Source organism: Echiichthys vipera (assembly GCF_963691815.1).
Source record: "Echiichthys vipera genome assembly, chromosome: 1".
NCBI lineage: Eukaryota > Metazoa > Chordata > Actinopteri > Perciformes > Trachinidae > Echiichthys > Echiichthys vipera.
Genome location: NC_139826.1, coordinates 23,158,872 through 23,177,550, shown reverse-complemented (window position 1 = coordinate 23,177,550; position 18,679 = coordinate 23,158,872). Strand labels below are relative to the sequence as shown.

The 18,679-nt window shown below is 40.9% G+C and overlaps 1 protein-coding gene across 5 annotated transcripts in view; it reads right to left on the bottom strand.

The window, feature by feature from the left end:
* rnf111 (ring finger protein 111) overlaps positions 1-18,679 on the bottom strand; it is a 62,310-nt gene that overhangs the window by 21,729 nt on the left and 21,902 nt on the right. For all 5 annotated transcript variants that reach the window (XM_083923575.1, XM_083923576.1, XM_083923578.1 and 2 more), the window contains one exon: positions 16,794-17,753. In XM_083923575.1, coding sequence (XP_083779701.1) covers positions 16,794-17,670 — 877 coding nt within the window. In that variant the 5' untranslated portion in view covers positions 17,671-17,753. The remainder of the gene's footprint in view (positions 1-16,793; positions 17,754-18,679) is intronic.

The window sequence follows — 18,679 nt, the reverse complement described above, 5'->3', positions numbered from 1 at the left end:
TACTGTCACTTAGTTCTGTAGGACATGCTGCTACATTTTTAACATTTTTAACACTTATCACTTATCGCTCCTTCTCACTTATTTAGTTTGTACTTATTTTATTTCAATCTGCTGCTAAACTGCACGCTGCGTATTGTTGTATATTGTATAAACCTACGCTTAACCACGACGTCTGTTGCACTCTGTCACACTTGGTTCATTGCTTGATTTATCTGACGTTAGCTTTATTTTGATTTGATTTGATTTATGTTTATACTTATTGTTACCCTGATCCTTTTCCGCCTTTGTATCGAAACTGTTGCACAATAATTTCCCTCGGGATAAATAAAGCTTCTTGAATCTTGAATCTTGAAGTTGCAGCAACTTAACTTATTCATTTAGAGTTTTGGTTGATTTTAATAGTGATTCTTAATATGATGACAACCTGATGCCTCTGATCACCACTTTCAACTGTAGCCACCTTTCCTGTCTTCTCTTCTTACACATATTTTATCTTGCCATTATCTGCTGCTCTTTCACCAACTGTTGCCTGCATCACATCCTTCTCCCTGCTTCTAAACCAGCCTGCCCTCCCTCCCTCCCTGCTTCTGAACCATAAACTCACCTGCTCACCATCATCCCCATTAAGATGGCCAGCTCACCCTGCTTTCCCTGAATGTGACCCAGTCTGCCCAACAGGAGCTGCCTTCATCAGCTCTTCTTGCCTGCACTCTCCCATTTTCATGTCCCTCCATATTCCATGTTGTAAATTGTTTTCTTTTCTTCATACAACATATTGTATTTTGCATGTCTCCCTGTTGGGCAAGGGATCACTCCTCTGTTTCTCATCCTTAGGGTTCTTCTATCAAATATGGGCTATTCATGAAAAACACTTGTAATCCCTAAAATATCAGCCACTTTGCCTGTTTCTCAGTATTTGTACCTTTACCCATCACCTACTTTGTCTACTGCTCGCTAACCTGCTCCCAAGATCTATAAAGCCTAATTTAACTATGATCCCTGATAGTTGACCTGTCTGTGTGCATTGCCTTTTGTCTGTTTTTAGACCTCAAACAGTGAATCAGCACCAGTGTCTGTTTTAAGAGTTCACAGCCAAGGAGAGCTCTAAAGCTGGGGTAGGGGTAAAACTTAGCAAGCTGTTGAGTTTTTTCAAATTAACTCCAAAGTCAGGTTTTCACTTTCAAAGTGAGGTGGCAGATCTAATTTTTAATTACAGTATCATGAACTCAAAGATAAATTATAATTATACATTAAATATAAAATACAATTTTCTCAAATCACAAAAAAACATGATTGTAAGATGTGAATTTGATATAAAACATGTAAAACTCTCAGTTAAAAACAAACAGCATAGATTAAAGAGCAAAGATCTGCAGGGATCTTTCTCTTAACTCAAGCTGAATTCATGCAATATTGTGTGGTCCCTGCAGGGTCAAGTGAGGTCAGACGAGCAGACAGAGCTGTGAGGGTGGGGGAGGGGCGGCACCAGTTTGCACCTGCAGTTCTCTCGGCAGCTAAGCTGCATTCAGGGAAATGGGAATTTTGACCACTTCACTAAAAGCAGGTGAATAAAATTGAATTTGTCAATAGTATCACTGAACTTGCTCTGTTTTGTTTAAAGGAGCATGCTTTTGACTCTTTTAGTGGTTTGAGAAACATTTTCACTCAACTATGGTGGCTCACCACTCTTTAATAGAAAAGCTACACACCAAGAAAACTACAGGCCTTTCTCTTGTTACTTATCTGTTCGTCAGGGATCCATGCATTGTAGCAATCACACAAGCCTAAATGAAACTAATAAAATAATGGTCATAAGCTAGCAAAACCAAGATCAGAGCAAATGAGCAAACAGGGAGGGAGCAGCGAAGAGCTCACTAAGCTACCACTGAAGGCCACAATAGGAAACAGATCCATTCTATGACAACCTCATGATAAAGACAATAACAACCTTATGACAACACGAACCTTACAACTCTCTTCAGCTGCAGCATCAATAACGAAAGGTTGGGGTAGTCATCCTTTTCTGGATATTGACCTCTAACAACTGCTGTTTTTTTTTATAACTCGCCAACACTTTGACCAAGAAAGCTGAAATTACAGTATGTGTATCAGGGCATCAGGATCATCCACTGTCAAACTTTCAGACCTGTGCGACCTTCAGAAGTGTCAAAGGTCACCATTTAGGGTCAAATCGGACATCTTACAACTGCCCTTTTTTAATAACATGCTAACACTTTGGGCTGCAAGGCTGAAATTACAGTATGTTCATCAGACCACCACGGACATGTACGTGCTCATCTCAAGCCCCTGAACCACATATAACAATTTCAGACCTGCACGACTTTTAGAAGAAGACTTAAAGGGTGTAAAGATGTAAAGGTCTGACAGCTCCGGGTTTTTAAGATTTCAAACAGCCAATTAAGAAAACCGCTGGGATTTGTTTTTCTTTCCCACTGGATTATTATTCAGTGACCTCTGAGGGTCTTCTACTCCGACTTTGGGGTCCGTGGAGTGAAAGTTCACTGAGCAGCAGCCAAAAAGACACTTTATTCAAAACACCATGCAAAAAAATACAATTTCTTTAATAACTTGCAAACGCTTTGATCAAGAGGGCTGAAATTACAGTATGTTCATCAGACCACTATGGGCATACACTGTGAAAAGTTTCACACCTGTGCAACCTTCATAAGTGTCAAAGGTCACCAATCTGTGTGAAATCTGACCTTTAAGCTTATTTTCTTAAATAATTCATAGGTTTTGATAAAGGGACATAAAATTTTAGTATGTTGCATGTCAGATGGCCTCCTATCGGAAACTTCTGGTCCTGTTGCGATTGGACCCCCGTGGAGCTACTTGGCTTTCCAAAGGGCCTACAGAGTTGGGTCTTGGGGGGATTCATTTGCATCTTGTCACAAGTCTACAGGCCAAGTTTCAAGTGATTTGGTCCATCTTTGTGGAGATGGCGGGTGTGGGAATGCAAATGTTCAAAGCCCCGCCTTTCCTTAAGTACACGTCCGATCGGCACTGAACAAACGTGTACGCGCTTGTCCCAGGCCCCCGAACCACATATTACAATTTCAGACCTGCACGACTTTTAGAAAAAGACTTTCTCCAAAATGGCCAGCCAGCTCAGAGGGTGTAAAGATGTAATGGTCTGACAGCTCCTGATTTTTAAGATTTCAAACAGCCAATTAAGAAAACCGCTGGGATTTGTTTTTCTTTCACACTGGATTATTATTCAGTGACCTCTGAGGGTCTTCTACTCCGACTTTGGGGTCCGTGGAGTCAAAGGTCACTGAGCAGCAGCCAAAAAGACACTTTATCCTTAAAACCATGGGGAAAATACAATTTATTCAATAACTGACCAAGGCTTTGACCAAGAGGGCTGAAATTACAGTATGTGTATCAGGGCATCAGGACCATCCAGGGTGCAAACTTTCAGACCTGTGTGACCTTCAGAAGTGTCAAAGCAACACCTAGGGTCATACTGTTCAGCTGTTCTTTATGAATAACACGCCAATGCTTTGGGCTGGAAGGCTATGTTACAGTATCTTCATCAGACCATCAGGGGCATACGCTGTGCAAACTTTCAGACCTGTGCAACCTTCACAGAGGTCACGTTTCCCTGTAAAAAAAAATGGGCAAAAAGCAATGCTCATGTTTCTGACTTCATAGAACATCTATTTTAATAGCATTTATTTAATAACCTCCACAAGCTTTGGCCTATCAGGCTGAAAGTTTGAAAGTGTCAAAGAATACTGATCAGTATGAAATCTGACCCTTTTGACCCCATTTCGTTGAATAAATCACCAAGGCTTTGAGATGGGGAGCTGAGATGTGGATATATTGTTCAGAGCATGAGGGACATTGCATATCTAGAATTTTAGACCTGTCAGACTTTCAGAAGGATCACAATTGACTGTCCAGGGTCGCTTCAGGCCTCTGAAGCCTACAATTGGAAGCCTTAGTATTTAATAACCTCCACACACTTTGGCCTATCAGGCTGACAGTTTGATATGTTTATCAGGGGGCAAGGGCCCCATCCACTATGTGCAGTTTCACACCCGTGCAACCTTCACAAGTGTCAAAGGTCACCGATCAGTGGGAAATCTGAGGGCGCAGTCACACTGTCCTTCCGCACCGCGACCCAGGCTTTAGGGTACTTGTCCCCCCTCCCTATTGGCATATGTCCCAACAGGCGCACAGGAAATGACCTCAGAACCGCCGTAGGCCTCGTGCTCGTACACGTGCGCACGCTCGTGCTCGTACATGTGCAAACGTGCTTTACTAAAGCCCACCTCTCCCAAACGGGCCGTGGACGGCAAGCGTGCCGCTCCTAGACGTGGTACGGTTGCACTCACACTGGTCAAAGGAACCAGACTTTAGCCGTGACACGTGCTGGGGCACGGAACGGAGGCACAGTGGGAGGGCGCCCTGAGTAGAGGACTTAAGTTAGGAGAGTGGATGAAACTTAAGCTGTTCTCGTTTTTATTTTAAAAATGAAAAAATATGATAAACATCCTATAATAGATTTTTATTTTATATAAATATAATTAAAGAAATTTAAAAAATATATAAATATACATACATTAAATCTAAAATATCTTTTGGGAAATATCACTAAATATATAATTGTAAGATATGTGTTTAAAACAAATAATGTAATACCCTTGGTTCAAAACAAACAGCATAAATTAGAGAGCAAAGCTCTGCAGGGATCTTTCTCTCAACTCAAGCTGGATTCATGCAACTTTACCCCTCCCCCACCCACACACAGAGCTGTGCACACCTGGCAGCTGCATTCATGAGAAATGGGGATTTGTACTATTTCACCTACAAGTTGCTGAGTAATAGAATTTCTCTGGAAATATTTAATTTAATGTCTTGGACTGCTGAACCACCGTAGATATTATGAACATTTCAAGATAATATAACGAGTATGACTCCTTTGGAGACCACAAAAGAAAAAGAAAAATGTAATATGAAGTTTCAAAAAAAGATTCTGCACTTTCCCGACGTCTGTGAATGCATCATTGAAATCAAGGCTCATCAGCGCAAGCTGCGTCTGGTGGAGAGACTCAGGCAGCGGCACGAGGACAGCGAGCGACGCTACGAAGAGCAAATTAAAGTCAAAAACAAAGAAGAGCAAGAGCAAATACAACAACTTTTACAGGTAAAACTTTTTTAACCAGCCACTCATGTTCTGACTGAGCCTTTCTGTCTGTCTCCGTGTAGAAGCTTTGTAGCTAGCTTTAGCATTAACTTAGCTTTCCTTGTCCGTCGACCTCGTGTCACGTTAAGTTCAAAGTTAATGTTAGGGATGCATGGATACTTCATTTTTCCATAAACAAGCAGCATATTAGTGCTTGCATTTGCGTAGTCACCAATACTGAGTGCATAGTCATTACAGCTAAAGTTATTTAAATTTATTTTTTTTAAATCCACAGATATCGTCCGTAATTGAACATTCCTCAGTATGTTTTTCTTGTACATGGATGACTGTCACAAGTTTCACTGCAGCACAAACTTACATTTAATATACTTATCATATCGCCTACATGACATGTTAAATTAAAGAGGAACTATAATTCAGGTCACTTTACTGCATTTTGCAATGACGCAGGTGAAAAATCAGCGTGGATAATGTCGTATATATACAGTATGTATGTGTGTGTGTGTGTTGCTTGTATGCTTATGCAGTCTTAACCATTATAAACAAAAGATTGAGGGTAACCTGTCCCTCGTTTTTATGTTTAGCCTCTGTAGGATAATCCATATAGATTATGTTATTGATTAATAAAATACAGTGTTTTGCCTTATTTAATTGCTTTGATCAAAGGAATGTGTTTGCAAATATACTAATCGTGATTTACTGATTTGCTTATTAAATACAATATTTGTAGTGGACAGCTTTTTGATTCAAGATGTTGTTAAAATTGACCTCATGTGGTCAAGCATTTTTTTCTGATTTGAACTCTTTGATAACATCATTGAATTTGAGTTTTTCTGTCTGAGCTTTGTTTACTGGTAAATTTAATATCCTACTGTTTGCCATAGATGATGAAGAAAAAGGAAGAACAAGAGGAGGAGGAAGAAGATGACTGGGTATGTATTATTTTTGACCTGCATAAACTATAAAATGAAAACTATATTTGATGCTTTGTCCACACTTTTTCCTCCTGTTTTTTGTATTTGACAGGTTCATGCCATAAAGTAGAGATGTACCGATCCTATACCTGGGTCGTATATCCGCTCTGATATTGACTAATTTCCAGTCATTCCTTTTTTATTAATATCAAATAGTAATACAGTTACAGCGATCTAGTCACTTCAATTCTATGTTTGCAAAAGTGGTTGGGGTTTTATATTATATCTAAATGTTAATGTGAAGCCTGATGCCTTCACTCAAATGGACAGGTGTACGCTTGATTCATAGTAGTAGTATCAGATCAGTATCAGACATTAGACATCAACGGATACGTTCAGTCCAGGTATCGGATTGGATCGCAAAAAATTTGATCGGTGCATCTCTACTATAAAGTTATTGTCTGAGTATTTTTGTCTCTAAATTTGAGTATTTTCTTTTCCTGTGAAAATGAATTTGAACTTTGGATGTCTCATCCATTACTGCAGAAATTCTGTCACTTCCCTTCTTCTTTCGTAAACAGTAAACTGCTCTGAGATGGGTCAAGTTAGGAATTTTTCTCTTTTCAGATAAAAAGCAAAACAATATTAATTTATATTAAATTAAATAACAGTTACTGAAGAGAGGTCAACAATAACCTGACAGGATATTAAAAATTTATACAATAAAGTGTGTGAAAATGAAAAATGTAAATTGATCAGTTGGCAACTCCATCAGCTGTCAGTGTTTTTATGACTAAATGTTGCTGTTGGAGGACAACTTGTGCTGTTTTGAAAATTTGTTCTAGTGTTTGGCTTAGAATATGACTTTTTGAGGATAAAATTAACTTTTTGATCTGTTAATTTCTTTCAGGATGTCTGTGGTACTGATGCATCCGAGTCCAGTCATGATCTGGAGAGCATTAACGTGCCATCACCTTCTTCATCTTCGGAGGCAGAGGAACCCAAAGGTAAAACAACATCTACACTTACAAAACCGAGGAAAACTGGAAAACGTGCGGGTTCTGCCACCAAAGACTTAAATCCACATAAAGAACCCATTCAGAGAGATGAGAGTGATGGAGACAAGAGAGACGGAGACAATATTGATGATTACAGTGCTGACACTGAGGATGACAAAGACACAGATGACACGGCTGGAGATGAGTGTAGGTCACATGGCATCATTGTGAAAACCACCATGAAAGGGAACAAAAGTAAATGGGATAAGAAACATTATTGTATGTTTTGCAAAAAACCTCAATCCAAGATTGCAAGACATCTAATCCGGAAACATAGCAGTGAAAAAGAAGTGGCACAGGTGATATGTCTTCCAGCAAAGTCCAAGAAACGGACTCAAATGTTAGAACAACTTTGCCGAAGGGGTGATTTCTATCATAACATTACTGTGTTACAAGAGGGGAAGGGTGAAATTGTCACCTACAGACAACCAACCGAACATACAGATGTAGAAAATTACTCGCCTTGCAACATGTGTTATGGTTTCTTCTTAAAAACTGAGCTATGGAGACATGAAAAAATGTGTCGGAAAACAATGACTTTGTCAGCTGAGTCCAAGAAAAAAAGACGAGTCCAAAGTGCTGCATCATCCCTTCTCCCGTATAGAGGACAAACGTCACAAAGATGCGCTGCAATTCTCAGGAGGATGGTTATTGATATCATTTCAAGTGAAGTTAAAAATGACCCTCTGATTTGTGAATTTGGTGATAGACTGCTTGAAAAACATGAAAATGTTCGGACAAGGGATCGCTATGTGAGCCAAAAGATGAGGGACTTGGGTAGATTTCTACTGGTTGCCAAGTCCCTGGACAGAAAAGTGAAATCCCTTCAAGATGTTTTGGTTCCATCAAAGTTTTCCTTAGCGGTAGCAGCAGCCAAAAAAACATCTGGTTTCACCAACTCAGCGCATAGATACAACACACCATCTCTTGCTTTAAAATTGGGGCACTCACTGAAAGCAGTTTGTGACATCGTGATAGGACAACATGTAAAGGCTGAAGATGAATCGGCTGCCAGCCGAGTGAGGAACTTTTTGGGCTTAGTTGCTGCAGTGTGGGACCTGTATGTGTCACGCCATGCACGAACAAACCTAGAAGAAGAAAGATGGAACAAAAGAGAAATGATTCCACTCACAGAGGATGTCATGAAGCTTCATAAAATGTTGAAGTCCACAGAGGAGGAGGCAAAAGACAAGCTCCTGAATGGACCAAACCCAACAGCATACAAGACACTCAGCGAGTGCCTTCTTGCTCAAATCATCCTCTTCAACAGAAGACGCCAAGGTGAGGCAGCAAAAATGCCTCTGGTGACATACAGAGACAGATCCACAGAGGAACCAAATGAAGACATCATGAAGTGCCTCTCAAAGCTAGAACAAGATCTGAGTCATGAGTTCACTCGGTTAGTAGTCAGAGGGAAGAGAGGCCGTAAGGTGCCCCTGCTTCTCACAAAAGAGATGACATCCTCACTTGACTTCCTCATTGGAAAAAGGGGCGGAGAGAATGATATTCTGGAAAGCAACAAGTACGTTTTTGCGAGACAGAATTCTGAATCCCATCTTCGAGGTTCAGACTGTTTGAGAAAGTATGCAGCTGCAAGTGGAGCAAAGAGGCCTGAAACGCTCACCTCGACCCAGCTGAGGAAACATGTGAGCAAGCTGCTGATGGCAGTAGAACTTGGAACTGATGTCTACAAAGGCAAATCTCTTGATGAGATTGATTTAAACTTAGAAAGTGAGTAAAAATCATGTTACAGTGAATCATGATTTATCGTTACGTGACATGAACTCCCGGTCCTTTTAATAATGTCTGGTGGATTTAATAATAATCAAAATGTTTTTTTTTCTAATAAAACAGCGGCTTTGTCTACAAAACGGAGAGCAATACAAGAATCCGGAGTCACGGAAAGCTTTATTGGAATTCCCAGTGGGGAATCCTTAGAGCCACCTGAGGACATGGATGGTATGAATTTATACATTGTCAAATAATTGATTGGTTATTGTTCTTTTCAGCACTTGATTTATTCCTGGGCCATGTACAGGGAGAGCACATTATCTTAATGGGAGTAGTAGTTGGCAGGCTGGTTCATGAGCAGGGAGGGCTTTAGGAGCGGGGGAAATTAGCTGGTTTTCTGATTTGCAGGAATCAACAAAGAATCTTATGACATGACTTTTTTTTGTAGAGCCAGACATTTTGACTCAAGGTCCAAGGCCATCATTTAAGGCAAAAAGAGAAAAGAAAGGTAAACAAATCCATTTTTGTTTCCTCATCTTTAGGTTCTTATGCTCCTGTGTAATAACTGTCTCATGCTGTCCGACCATGGTCTTTAATACAATACAAGTAATTAAGATAAACCACGTAATACGTTTAGTGTCATTCTCAAGTGATATTCTCTCTCTGTTCTTCTCTTGAAGGGTCCTCCAAAAGAAAAAGGACAGTGTGTTCTCAGACTGCTCAAGATTCAGATTCCGAAGGTATCAACATGACTTTAGATCTCTTAATGTTTTGTTGTCTGTAAATATAAATATAAATAATATAATACAATGTGTTGTAAGTAATGTTTACGTGGACTTTTCTTTGTTTTCGCCTTCTCTTTAGAAGAAACCAGAAGCCCGTCCATTCCCAAACCAAGGCACGTGCAGAAAAGAGGACAGACAGGTAAACCTATTTCCTCCTTCTACTGTCCAATCATGGTCTTTATCCTCAGTACTAGCGTTACACAAGTAACTTCATCAAAGGGATGTTCAAGTCTTTTTTTTTCCGCCAAGTAGAGTCTTTTTTAAAAAAAAGAAAAATATATTAGCTCTTAATGTGGTCATTACATTGGGGCAACTTGACATGTGCATACTTACAAGTGCCTTCAGTCGTAATTTGCAGCAAAAAAAAATTCACAGGAGGACTGAGCGTACAGTAGCCTTTATGTGCCAGTTAAGCATGGCAGTCCCTGTGAAGACAGGTCAGACCTCTGCATGTGTCACCTGTGTTAAAAAAAAAGAAAGAAGAGGACAGCACTGTGTTTTCTAGCTGACTCACCTGTAACTCACATGCAGCTGACCGAGCAGGAGCTCTGCTGTTCCTCTCCTTCATTTAGTGTTTGGCTGCACGTTGTATAAAAGAGTTCAACGTCAAGATCTAACCTCCATCTGACCACGATCAGCTGAGCAAGAGCACAGTAGATGTGGCTGCACAGCTGTAGCAGATTGTGTGTTTTATAACCATAAAAACCCACATTGTCCGCTGAAGTGATCCCCAAAGGAATTTCAGTCAAAGGCAACTGGACTTGGTTATTATTATCTAGAAAGACATTTCACCTCTCATCCAAGAGGCTTCATCAGTTAATTTACCGTGATCCAGGTATTTAACCTCTCACAGGCCGATGATGTCACTGAAACCGTTTGTGCTCCAAGAGCCAACGACCGTCGTTAGAGTGGCAGTCATTGGTGGAAGTAGTTCTGGACTTGGTTAGTGCTCTGTTGAGTCTAAGGGCGCAGTCACACTGTCTTTCTGTCCCTGGACAAAACCGTTTTTTCAGCTAAAGCCTAGTATGTTTAAGCAGTGTGAGTGCACCCGTTCCGCGCATAACAGCCGACAGCGGGCCGTCCACGGCCCGCTTGAAAGAGGTGGGCTTTAGCAGAGCCGTTTGCACGTGTACGAGCACGAGCCCTACGGTGGTAGCAGTATGTGCGCCTGTTCGGACATAGAAAATAGAACGACGGACCATGCGCGGACATTTAACAACAACAATGGCGGTGAAAGGTTCACGTTGATGTGATGCGGAGGTGGAGTGTTTACTGCAGATTTGGTCGATGAAAAGATTCAAAAACAGTCGACAAGACGCACAAAAACTCCGAAGTCTACGGAAAGATTTGTAAACAATGCCACACACGTGATCAATGCGTGTGACGTGTTACGGCGTGATGGCGTATGGACAACAAGAAGCATTGGCCGAGGCCCTGGCAGTGTGAGTACAAACGGGGCCCTAAAGTACCCTAAAGCCCGGGTCGCGGTGCCGAAGGACAGTGTGAGTGTGCCCTAAACGACAGTGGTTGAAGTCACAGGAGGACGTTTGTGAACAGTTGTTCTTTGAGGTTAGATTGTTGAATCTCCTGAAGGGATGAAAGGGCAGCATTATTAGTTGGAGATTTCACAGGTTTCCCACTCAAGTGATATATTTTCTCTCTCGGTTCTTCTCTTGAAGGGTCCTCCAAAAGAAAAAGGACAGTGTGTTCTCAGACTGCTCAAGATTCAGATTCCGACGGTATGAACATGACTTTCGATCTCTTAATGTTTTGTTGTCTGTAAATACAATGTGTTGTAAGTAATGTTCATGTGGACTTTTCTTTGTTTTCGCCTTCTCTTTAGAAGAAACCAGAAGCCCGTCCATTCCCAAACCAAGGCACGTGCAGAAAAGAGGACAGACAGGTAAACCTATTTCCTCCTTCTACTGTCCAATCATGGTCTTTATCCTCAGTACTAGCGTTACTCAATCAACTTCAACCGTCATGTCATACTCCTCCTCATGAATAATTTCTCCTCCTCATGAAGGGTCCTCCAAAGAAAAGGATGGGACAAGAAAGGACAGGAAAGGAGAGGGCTCACGATCTGCTCCAGACGGTAAGAACATGCAGGGGTCAACAATATAAATGGCCTAGTGTCCCGGATGTACTTTTATAACTGTCAGGGCCACCAGAACGCTCCAACCGGACCAGTAAAAAATAATGCCCTGAAAAAAGATGTGTAAAAAAAGCAATGAATCTAATCTCACATAAATTCACCGTGGTTTGATATGATATCTGTGAAATCGTCACGGTAATTACTGCTTACACATAGCGTTGCATGATCCCAATCAAAGACGGACATTTACTTTTTGTGCGCAGTGAGCGCTATGCCCTGGGATGTCAGCTAACCACCTGCAAGCAACTGCAGTGTGCACAACTCGCTTGCTTCCGCACAACGCGCGCTGAACGCTCACTGCTGCTTAAGTTGTCACAACAACCGATAGATCCTTTTTTTCTGTACCGTGGAACTTTGTCCTCAGTGCATCTTTTCGAGTCTTGTCGGGACCAATGCGGACCTTACACACGACCAGAGCACGCGATGGGTCTCGGTGCAGCCACAGTCGAGCTTGCAGTCCGTTTATGTGAACGCGTGTTTAGACCATAATACATCCATGGTTTGGAGCAGAGAAAAAACAAATGTGTGGAAACATAAAATAGAGCTGAAAAAAATCAACGGAGTCAGTTTGTCGCTAGTCTGTGGAAACCTAAAAGTGAATGAATGAGGAGAACAATTATGTAATTGAACTACAGGAAGATAAAAGTAATGACTACATTACTTTCCATTTGTGTTGAGGCATGTTTACCATTTTAAATTTTAAATACAAGTTTGATGTGAAGCAGTTATTTATTTATTAAATAAAGTAACATACTGAACTTAGAAGCGCATGTTTTTTTTTCTTCCTACTATTGAGAACCGTGGAAATTTGTCTACCCCTCACATAACTGAAGTTTATTGGAGGTGTGTTACAGTTGCTGTCAATATGAAGATTTGTAAATGATAATAAGGCATCGTGTTTTTTTTTGCAGGAGAACCACAAAGGCCTTTCAAAAGGACAGAGGAGTCAGGTACTCAACTAACTTAACTTAAAAAGGGGAGATTGGTAAAAATACTGTTACTTAGTGAAATAACTCAAGTAGAAATTGTAGTCCACAAAATAACTTGATAAATTAAAATTACAAGAGGATAAACAAAAACGTCAACTCAAGAAGTGAGTAACTTAAAGAGGAACTATGCAGGATTTGTAGCTTTTTACTGTAAATAAAAAGCTTCAGAGTAAATTGTGAAAATAAATGAATTGTAACTTGTTCCAGGTAGAATAGAGACTATTTGCCTTCCACCCAGCATCTCTGGGCTGAAAACCAACCTTGTAGGATCAGAGACTCAGACCCATTGTCCAAGCTCTTGTCTCTGCGGCACCGCCACACAGACGTAATGCACCCCTAATCTCTTGTTTATGACAGATAAGACTATGCAAATATACACATGGTAACATGGTGGATGATAAATAACGTTACCCACCGCTCCATAGATTTCAGAGTTGTCTAACTGAAATGTATAAAATCAGAGTTTCCATGGGTCTGCCAAAATGTTTAGTATAAATAAATGACCTGTACATTATGACCCATTGAATTCATAAATCACACCTGCAAGCTGGTCGGCTTTTGGCTACTGTCACCTTTTCTTTAATCTCAGTCAGGGTAGAAGTGAATGAAGAGGGTTTAAGGATTGTATGTTGCTACTTATTTGACTACTCAAGAGTTTGCAGGTCTGATAAATAATGCGAATGCCATGTTTGATTTCTGTTATAGATCTCCCAAAAGGCTTCCGACGCAAGCCTTGGAGTAGAGAGGAAAAAGAAGCTGTATGGAGGCAGCTTGGAAAGTTCATCACCCTCCAAAGAGTTCCTGGGAAATTAGAGTGCATGAAAGCATTGGGTGCTGAACGGGCACTTAGAAGCCGTTCATGGGAAGCTGTAAAAAAACAGGCTTACAACATAATCACCTCCCAAAAGAGGAAGTTTTAAACAAGTGTATATATACACTGCAGCTGTTTGTTTTTTGACTGCAGAAAGTTTTAATGTTCAAGTTTGTGTGCAGTTTTAAGTACTTTCATTAAATAAAGTACTCTGTTGAAGTTGAGCCTTATGAGTTTCCTAATGTCTTTGAGACATTTCTCTAGATTAATAAATGGCAGCTTGGGTTCATTCCAGTACACAGAGTAATATGTTTTCCGTAAGGCTAGTCAAGGTAGTTTTATTTGTATAGCCCATTTTTTAAAAACAGTTTGTCTCAAAGGGCTTTCATAACAACATCCTCTGCCCTGAGACCCTGACATCCACTAAGGAAAAACTAATTGAAACCCTTTTAACAGGGAAATAATTGGTGAAAGCTCAGGGTGAGAAACCGAGGAGGGATCCCTCACCAAGGAAGGCCAGACAGTTTGTAACAGATGGTTAACAAGAGCAGATGAAGGCACCTTTTGATGGGAGGGAAGGCAGGGAGAGCAGGCCAGCTGAATAGGAGTACTAGATGGCGGACTGGTAAGTGAAAATAAATTGTCAAGCTATATCGTGAGCATAAAAGCTTTGGACTGAACAACACAATTGATGTCCCCTTCAGGTGTGTTACATAGCTTTATTAGCATTGTTTGATGTACAGAACTTGGAACATTCTTGTTGGTAAATTTAAACCATGATAAACAAATCTATTTAATGCTGATGCTTGTGGCTTGGTGAGAAAACTTGAAACTGTGAGGATCACTTAAAATAACAACAAAAAACACACGCAAATCTGCCCGGCAACAGGCTTCGGTCCTCACAACTCTAGAAGTAAAATATTTTTTTTACTTTGTGTTTTCTGAAATTTAAAGTCACATTCTGGTTCCCCACTCCCACCTAGTGTTAGATATATTTTTTGCACCATTCTAGCTATAGTGGAAGTGGTGGCACTCACAAAGTAATCCAGGAACAGGGTCCTCACAACTATATAAAGACACGTATGTGTGTGTGTGTGTGTGTGTGTGTGTGTGTGTGTATATATACATTATATATATATATTTCAACAAATATAAGGACAGAACATGAAGATGTGTCTGTTCAGATTTATCGGTAGCGACTGTAAGCAAACCCTTTTACTAAACTCTAGATGAAAGATGGCTAAGGGGTTTTAAAATATATAGGGGTCACTGCTACAAAATAACAAAATTCTATGCTGCAGTAGTGTATATGGTTCTGTGTTTTCATGCACATCGCTAAGTGCCTTGCCATAATTCCCCAGTGTGATTTCTATTTCAATTGTCTCCTGAGTACTGCTGCTTAGCACCCCCTGCAAGACTAGCTGCCTGGCACTCTGGTGAAGCCTCCACATGGTTACATAAACAACATCACCTTACTTTCAACTTGTATTGAATTGTAACAGGTGTGCAGTTTTTGGTTAGGTAAAAAAAATCTACTACTCGACTTAACAGGACTGTGTAACAAACTCTTGAATTACCTTTCGTGACTGCTATTGATGATGGCAACAATTTAGTTTGACAAATCACCAAATGTGTGCACGAATTTGTAGCATTGTATTTGATCTGAAATAACAATCCAGGTGTGACTGTTGCCCCTCCGGTTATGGGTAGAATTAAACTGTTTCCTGAATACATCACACACCTGCTTCAACTCTGGACATTCAGAGGGCAGGTTTCATCACTTGCCTCCCTGCTTTTTTCCCTGCTGTAAACAAATGCATTGTTTTCCCTGTGAGACCTGCTGTATCTATGCAAAGCCTGTCACTAAACAGTGAGTGAGTTTTCACCCACCTGCTTACCACCATAGAGGCACAACAACTAACTTTCCATTCTCCCCTAGGGCCACAGCAGCAGAAATATTGCTGAGGCTAAATGGCTGCACGGGGAAAACATGAACCAATGTCAAGGTGGGGCTTTTTAAAAGATAACTGATACCTGTTGTAAAATAGAAGGTGACTTTAATGTGCTGAGAATGAAAGCACAATGCTACAGTTTGGATTTAGGAGTTGTATGAACTCCCTGTTCCAGCAGGTACAGAGGGCTGCAGTTTCCATTACAGCTTGCCACGTGTGGGGCCATGAAAAGTAGAGGGGAGTAGCTATTCCTTTATCGGCTGTGCCCAATCCATTACAAAGACAGGCAATATTTGTATGCACGTTACAGCATTTAGCATGTTTATGGAAAACTTAAGTCAAAGGCTATAATACAATTTTGTTTGTTTTTTTACGTACACTTGGGGCTCACTAGAGCAGCAATAGGAAGCTAAGAGCCATTTGTGAACATGTTTTCACTACGGCCCAACACTACTCCGCCTTCTCTGGTTGAGCGCCAAGATGAAATCATTTAGTGCAGAATGAAAACCTGTATACTCTTGATCCTGCTTCAGTAAACAGACAAAAAGTGAAATTGCTTACCATTATCACACTTCTGCAGTAGCAAATTCATTTCTGATACTGATATTTCTACGAACGAAGGGAACTGGACCTCCATGTTTGACAAAGTCAGACAATGCAAACCTAAAAATGTACCATACTAACAACCTTTTCTTTTTTCCAGGCTCCTATTGCAAGTGAGACAACACGTGTTATCCTCTCCTCCGGCACCAGTCATTTCTGTATTGCTGTTCTGCTTGTCGGTGCATAATTAATTGACATTGCATCAATGTACTTCCATTAAAATGTTCCTTCATGCTGGATTGTCTTTACAATGTTAGAGATCTCTGACATAATTTCCATTATATCGTTACCGTCATTGTACCCCCTTTGGGCATATATACCCACATTGTGGTGTACCATTTTTTTCGTTGATATTTACTCCAAGTTGTCTAATCACAGTTAGCCATCTAAACTTTCTATTATTGGCTGTTGATCCATTAAATAACTTTGGTAGTCCTAAAATACAAACGTATAATATCCGAGCCTGATTGCATAGTCTGGCCTCTGTAGTCCACAGTGTTATAGTGATCACACTGCATTTATAGAGATATTATGTATACTTCCCCGTTGGTTTAAAATGCTTTTAGAGTTTACAATGCAACAGAAAAGCTACATCTGTAAAACAGACGGGGATTGTAATTACCTGTGGCTACAGCAGTACTGTTGGGCTGGCTGCTGGTGCTGCTGACATCTACATACAGCTCATCTTCTGCTTCAGTAGAAGAGGGTGAGGAAGAGCCACTGCTCAGCTCCTCACTGGAACTACTGGTGCTATGGAGTAGAGCATACTTCCTACGTGCAATCACTTCACGCTTCTTTCTCTGCAATAGTAGTCGCTCCTTTTGCTTCGGAGTCCGCTGACCCCCGCCGGGAGCTGTTTTCACAAAGCGTTTCCTATGTAGAGGCCGCCTGTTGCTTAGACACGGCCGCTTCAGTAGCACTGGCTCAGCTTCAGACCGCACCCACTTATGAGAGCGATTCCCCCGTGTTCGACCCAGAACAGGGCGCAGGCCAACTCCGGCGGCTCCTCCTGTTGTCAGGGCAGGAGCCTTGTGTTGGCCCCCTGTTGCTCCAGCTTCCCCCTCCTCCTCTGAGCTGAGAGTGTCCGAGTCCCCAAATCGCAGGCTAGAGGAAGGGGAGGAAGCACAGTCACTAAAAGAGGACTCATGATTATGTTCATCTTCACTGGGGTGCTGTAAAAGTTCTACCCTGGGACGCTGAGGAGCCAGTGAACTCTCACTTATGTGGCCCTCCTTCAGCGAGCAGTCAGATGGCCCTGCCTGTTGGCCTTTTCTTTTTCGGCGCCCAGGAAGGGTCCGTTCTGAGTCTCTATGTGTTCCTGTGTCCCTCAGGGGCCGATGTCTGGACTCACACAGGGTTTCAAATTCGCTGCCTGCCTTCCCAATCATCTCTATGTTGCTAGGGAAGCTCTTGGCCGCCTCCATGGGCTCTGGGTTAACCAGTGGCTCCTTCAGATGCTCCTGTCTGCTGGGGGCCTCAGATGGCACTTCGCTCTTCATGATGGCAGGACCGTCCTCAAAAGGCAAACAGCAAGTGAACTCGCATCAGTTCCTAGGCTTCTATTCGCTGCATCTCACCAAACCTAAAAAAAAGAAGACGAAAGGAATAATGAATGAATAAACAACAGGAAACCGTGTAGGCTTTCCTGCTAATTTCTCAAACCTACAGGTAAACAGTTACGCAGTGTATACATCTAGGGATTTTATTGTGAAAGGAAAGAACGTAAGGAGTGGATCTGGTTTGCATGGTTTTGTCAAGTTGAAGGTTTGCTGTCTTGGTTTGCACTAGCGAGCCTACGGAAAATTTACCTTTTTCAGGGGGGGAAAAATTACATTGAATAATATTAACATTCGGTGTGAAAGTACTTCACCAAAGTACGAAAAAACGATATAGACCATTTCAGAGTTGTAAACATAAACATTCTGAAAATGTCCCAGTTTATTCCCTGTTGACGTGTATGTGAATGACATCAGCTCACAGGAAGTTAACAAGGACCCAGGTTGCCTAGCGATGGAATTCTATTGAAACAGTCAATATTAACATGCAAATTAATCACACACAAAAAAATGTCCTGAGTAAAGGCCTTAAATCTTAAAATGATGGAATCCAACCATCAGAAAAATACAAACATCATTGCATCGTTTTAAGACAAAGCCTGTCCAAGGCATCCGCTTTAGTTTGCGTAATTAATAACAAAAAGGACAACATATTTAAATGACTATAAATAATACCTGTCGCTAATTGTGCCAATTAAGAGGAAATCTTTAAGGTTGCAAGGGAATTGAATAAAAATAGAAAAGCAACTGCAAAAGCTAGGTAATAAATATAAAAAAATAACCTAAGATCATAAAAGAAAGGCAAAAATCTTACATTAATAGATGAGTTATTACAGAAAAACATGTCATCTATCTTTAGATATTTGTGTCCGGATCCATAAGAAAAAGCAATTTTAAAAAACTAATTACAGCAGAGCATATGAGGTCTGCTTTAAACTAAAATGTTATCACA